We start from the raw sequence: 5,397 nt of genomic DNA on the forward strand, positions 1-5,397 counted from the left end.
TGTGACCTTTCATGCAAGCGGCCCCTCCTGCAATCATACTTCTTCTTTGATTCTTTGGTTCTTCCTCGCCACTTCCTCGCCACCATGTTGGCCTAGAGATGATCTCATAGAGCATGCCCGATAGCGGCCCCCATAGCGTTTTGAGAGCCGGCATGGTTTTTGGGCTCACACCGGTGCGTCCCAAACGGCGCGTGCTAGTTTTCGAGCCTAATAGAATCGTCGGCATCTCCGTGTTGGCCCCTTCGCGTAGGGTGTGAATCGGGCGTCCCGGCGCCTCGCGGCACGACGGTTTTCGCGGGTGGGGGTGCCTTATCCGCGAGAGAACGCGACAGTTCGCATCGGCCGCGACACGGGAAGGTTGATCGTCGGTGTTTAATGCTCTCCCGCGCAAAAACCGAGGCGGCCACGTGATGCGGCGGCCAGTCGCCTACGCCGCCGTAAATGCGGGTAGTTGCCACCGCTATATAGTACGTACGCCATCCACCACCGCGGTGCTCTCTCATCTTCACCACCACCGCCGCTCTATTCTCTCCTCTCCACCTCAAAATGTCGCGCCGTCTGAAGACGACGTACTCCATGCTTGGCCTCAACGGCCGCGCGCTGCCTCCACCACCGCCGCAGCCGCGGCCCGAGGCAGAGTACAGCTCCGACGACGACGAGGACCCATGGTTCGCGGCGTGGCACGAGGCCTACGTCGCAGACGCGGAAGCAGACGCAGCGAAGGAGGCGGCGCAGTGGGGAGAGCAGCCGCAGGCCCCCGCCGACCCGGAGCAGGCGGTGATCCTGGCGTCGCTGAACGCGCAACGCTGCCAGCGGTTGAAGGAGGAGGAGCGGGAGTTCATCAACGACGCTAACCTCGAGCACGCCCTCAGATCTCACGCCAGCGAGCGGCCACGGAGGAGGCGGGACGCCTCCTCATGGAGGCGGAGCGACAGAAGCTCTACGAGCTCATCGCTCATCGCCACTATGAGGCGTTCGCCCGCGAGCAAGCGAGACGCGCCGAGATCGAGGCTTCTCGACAAAGGCTGGAAGTGCAGGGACATCGCCGCCGGCAAGCTCCTGTGAGTCGGCTGCCATGCTCCACCGCCAGATGCGCGAAGCAAGGGACGAGAAGAGGGCACGAACGCAGGCGGCAAAGTCGAAGAACGACGATGAGGCAGGCCCGTCGCGCACCCCAACCGTCAGCCATTAGATTAAGATGAAGTTTAAGTTTTATTTAGGTTTAAATTAGAGTTACTTTTGTATAAATTTCATATGAATTTCGTATGAATTTCGGCTTTTAAATGTTATTTTAAATTTATATTTCTATTGGGGTTACACTATGGGGGCGTCGGTGTGGAAACGGCATCCCCAAATAGAGGATGCACTACTGGCGCCCCCCATACGGCAGTGCCGGCGTCTATTTGGGAGCCGCCGGTGGAGATGCTCTTAGCACGACACGTTTACTTCTGTCCACTCAACAACCCTCTACTGCTACAAGCTTTGCCTAGCTCCGATGATGGAGACGCGAGAACGATGACAGAACCATGATGCTTTCAGCTTGTGTTAGCGTTCGCAGTCGCTGGGTGGTTCAAAGATCAATTTGTATTTCTTATTATTTTTTAGTCAGCTTGTACTATTGTTGATGATATTTAATAGATCGATGAAATTTTCACAAAAAAATATATCAGTGCCGTTTCTTAAAAATGCTACTCCATGCGGCAAAATATCGACAAAAACATATCTAGATTCACTGAATCTGTTACATATACTTAGAACATGATGAAATACAGTATTTAGAGTATCTCCAGTCGCGTCCTCCAAAGCGTCCCTCAAAGCGATTTGGGGCGCGCCGGACAAAAAAACGTTCCCAGCCGCGCGCCCCAAAGGACTTTTTTGTTCGGCGCGGCCCAATACGTTGTCCGGCGTCCCGAGCCCGTCCCCGTCCCACAGGGGACGCACCGGGCACGCCGGACACAACGAAATGAGAGGCGAGGAGGAGCGGGCCCGACGCGTCAGCGGCTCGGACGCTCAACCGCCACCTACGTAGCGACGGTGCAGTTGCCAGGAAGCGGAACCGTCGCATTGGCAACCGCGTTGATGACGCGCCAACCCCGCCGGAATGGAGCGCAGACTCCTCAGAAGAGCAACCGCTGCTCTCTTCGACTTCTGCGCCGCCGTTCATCCGCGCTCAATAAGACCCGTACGTACGCCGCCATTCATCCAAGCCTCCATCCGACACCTCCAGCGACGATGAGCTACATCTCCCAGCTCCCGTCCGACACCTCCAGCGAGGGAAAGCCTGCTGGCTGGTGCCATTGGTGGGACAAAGCCAGGACGCCCAGCAGCGGCGACGATTCCCCGCCGCCACTTGACAACGAGGAGGAATGGCTGGGCTGGGAGGAGGACGCGGAGGAAGAAGAGAGCGAGGACGCGGCGGCGGCGGTGGCCCGTGCGAAGGCAGAGGCGGAGGCGGCCAAGGCCAAGGCCAAGGCAAAGGCGCAGCCGACGAGCACCGGCGACGACGAGGAGGACTCCGACGCGTCGGGCGCCGACACCGCCTCTTCGGAGGAGGTGACGAGCAGGAAGCGCCACCGCGATGACGACGACGAGGCGGGGCCATCAGCGAAGAAGAAGAAGTAGAAGTAGTAGTTTAACGGGAATTTATATGTAATTTAATTATATTTTTTCAAAGTTTTATATATAATTTGTTTACGTTCAACCGATTTGAATATTATAGTAAATAGTTTTCTTCTAGCCAAAAAAGGTACTTTTAATGTTTGGGGGCAGTGTTTGGGGGACGCGGCTGAGGAGCGACGTCCCCCAAACGCGGCACGAACAAAACACGTCCCCCAAACACTCAATCCAACGCGGTTTGGGGGACGCGGCTGGAGATGCTCTTAGTGACCTGTATCTCACGTCGTACTCCATATCTGTTTTCACCTACAATCGGGGGACATGCATGAACATGGGGCCTCATGCATGATGTACCTGATCCTGGGGGTATTGCTGGTGCAGAAGATCCAAAAATCCTCAATCCAACATGGCAGAGAAAAATGGCGGATCCTCCGTCGATTCTGTGAATTTGCATGCGAGCGGCCTCTCTTGCAATGATGCCTCTGCTTTGCCCGTTTGATTTTTTCTCGTCACTTCCTTAGCATGGCTCTGATTTATTAAGCGTCATGTTTTCCTCAAGATGCATGGTGAGCAGACGTCATCAACTGTTTTCGCCAAAAACAAAAACAAAACATTAAAGGACAAGACTTACCATTTTGATTGCACACTAAGAACATCGCGACCAGCGTCGAAGGCAGCGATTTTACCGGCTCCGGTATGTAAATGAGTGATGATCTCACGCTGACATCATCCATATGTTAATTTTGTTTCTAAAAATTTGTGAAATATGTCTGAAATTTGTGAAACATGTGAAAAATTATTTACTGTTGGAAGTATGTTTCACAAAGTTTCACATATGTTGCTCGCATGTTTATGAAACTTGTGAAATATTTCTACTGTACAAATTTGTTTCAATTATGTTTCAGTTCTATCAAAAAGGCACATGCAGTCTCACCAATCTCAAAGCAAAATCTATGGTGGATGGCACTCTCGCACATACAGTTGCCTGTAAATATGAGTTTTCAGACCAGCATCCCACTAGCTTTGTTCGGCAATAGCTCCAACCTCCAACTCTCACGTTTTGGAGGCGCTGGCACATGAGGCCCTAATTTTGGGGCCGGGTGCCCACAACGGCACCCCCCGAATGGCATGCCTAGTTGCAAAATATTTTCTATTTGTAATTATTTTTGAAGATATTTCTATCACAACACAATTGATTTGCAAATAAGAATTCAAGCAAATAAAATTATTCAACCAAATTAAAACATAGCAAATGGAATAGTGCACACGATATTGAGGTGCAAAGTGGTGGTCCCAGACTGTAAATTTGCGTCAGCGGCAACAGATGACTCGGCTAGAGATGCGGCGGCTTCCTAAGCTGCGGCAGGGGTGGGTGTGATGAAGTGGCGGTGTCAACATGGTGCTTGTAAGCATCGGTGGACGAACTAGACGCTCTCGATGTGAGGGTGTGTGGCGGTGAATCAGCGGCAAATTTGTTGGGTAGAGGCGGAAGTGATGGAAAAATGGCTAGGCCGCTGGCGAGTGAAACGATGTAACCGAAATAGGGTTTATGGGAAATGGGGGGTGGGGGGGTGGGTGGGGGGCGATGGTGTGTGGTGTGGGAGTTGTGGGCGATGCTGTAGGAGAAGAGAAGATCGCATCGATAGGTCAGCAGGCACTGACCAGTGGACCTCTGGAACGACTATGTCCCGGGCATGCAAAGCCATAGTAGGCGCGACGCCATTGCCAGTACTGCCCTATAGCTGGTAGCAGAGGCAGGAGAACCAGACGGGACGTCCGTAGCACAGTGTCATCCATTTACGCATGCAAGCTGTGCCGCAACAACCTCCAACTCCAGCCTGGCATCATCCCCTTCACCGCGACACTTCTCACACTGGTCGCCTCTATATAAAGCCCTCCGCGCACGCCTCCGATCCTCCCAACACAACCACCGCCTCCGATCCTCCCTGGCCGCACAGCTCCAGCTCTCCACCTCAATCTCTGCGCTATAAAATTATAATCTTTGGTACTTTTTACCATGGGCGCGTGCAACTCGTGCGAGGCGACGGCGGTGGCGGCGGTGACGGGGGACGCGACGGTCGGCGAGGCGACGGCGGCGAGGGTGGTGCTCGCGGATGGTGAGCTGCAGCGGTTCCCTGGGGGCACCCGGGCGTCGCACGCGCTCAAGGCTGCGGCCGCCGCCGCAGGCTGTGGCGCCGGAGGCGCGTGCTTTCTGTGCAGCGCGGACGGCCTCGAGCTCGGCGGCGCGGTGGCGGCGGTGGCGCACGACGATGAGCTGCAGCCCGGGCAGCTCTACTTCGTGCTCCCCGCGGCGATGCGGCGGCGGCTGCTGCAGGCGGAGGAGATGGCCGCTCTCGCCATCCGCGCCAGCGCCGCGCTGGTGGGCGACCACGACGGCCCGCTCGTGTTCCCCGACTCAGCCGCTGCTGGAGGCGCCACGGCGAGGAAGGGGTCCCGCCGGCGGTCGCGGAGGACCTCCAGCCTGGGCCGGGACTTCGTGCCGGACCTCGGCGCCATTACCGAGTAGCTGGCCACAGGGTCGAGATCGAACCGAACGCGAGCCCACGCCGCGGGAAGGAAAAAAACTCTAGTGTAGTTGTGTATACTAATCCAGCACCACCGGAGACTTTGACTAATGTTAATCTAGCTTAGCTTAGCTGGCCTGCTGTAGCAACTGTACTTTGTAGGGGAAGCAGAAAGATGCGTAGGCACATTGCATATTCTGATCCAAGGGCTGTTCTTAACCGGACGTCCAGGTCTCTTGTGTATGTATGGCTGACG

At 55.3% G+C, this 5,397-nt stretch overlaps 1 protein-coding gene across 1 annotated transcript; it reads left to right on the plus strand.

Annotated features, from left to right (window-relative positions):
- Window positions 1-4,546: 4,546 nt before the first annotated feature.
- LOC127348440 (uncharacterized) lies at window positions 4,547-5,144 on the plus strand. The gene has a single exon (XM_051374469.2). The coding sequence runs from the start codon at window positions 4,634-4,636 to the stop codon at window positions 5,141-5,143; it is 510 nt and encodes a 169-aa protein (XP_051230429.1). The 5' UTR covers window positions 4,547-4,633; the 3' UTR covers window position 5,144.
- Window positions 5,145-5,397: the final 253 nt, after the last annotated feature.

This window comes from Lolium perenne, chromosome 4 (assembly GCF_019359855.2).
Source record: "Lolium perenne isolate Kyuss_39 chromosome 4, Kyuss_2.0, whole genome shotgun sequence".
NCBI lineage: Eukaryota > Viridiplantae > Streptophyta > Magnoliopsida > Poales > Poaceae > Lolium > Lolium perenne.

Bases quoted from the DNA above. Each gene is read 5' to 3' on its own strand.
- LOC127348440 (XM_051374469.2), top strand. From the start codon at position 4,634: ATGGGCGCGTGCAACTCGTGCGAGGCGACGGCGGTGGCGGCGGTGACG.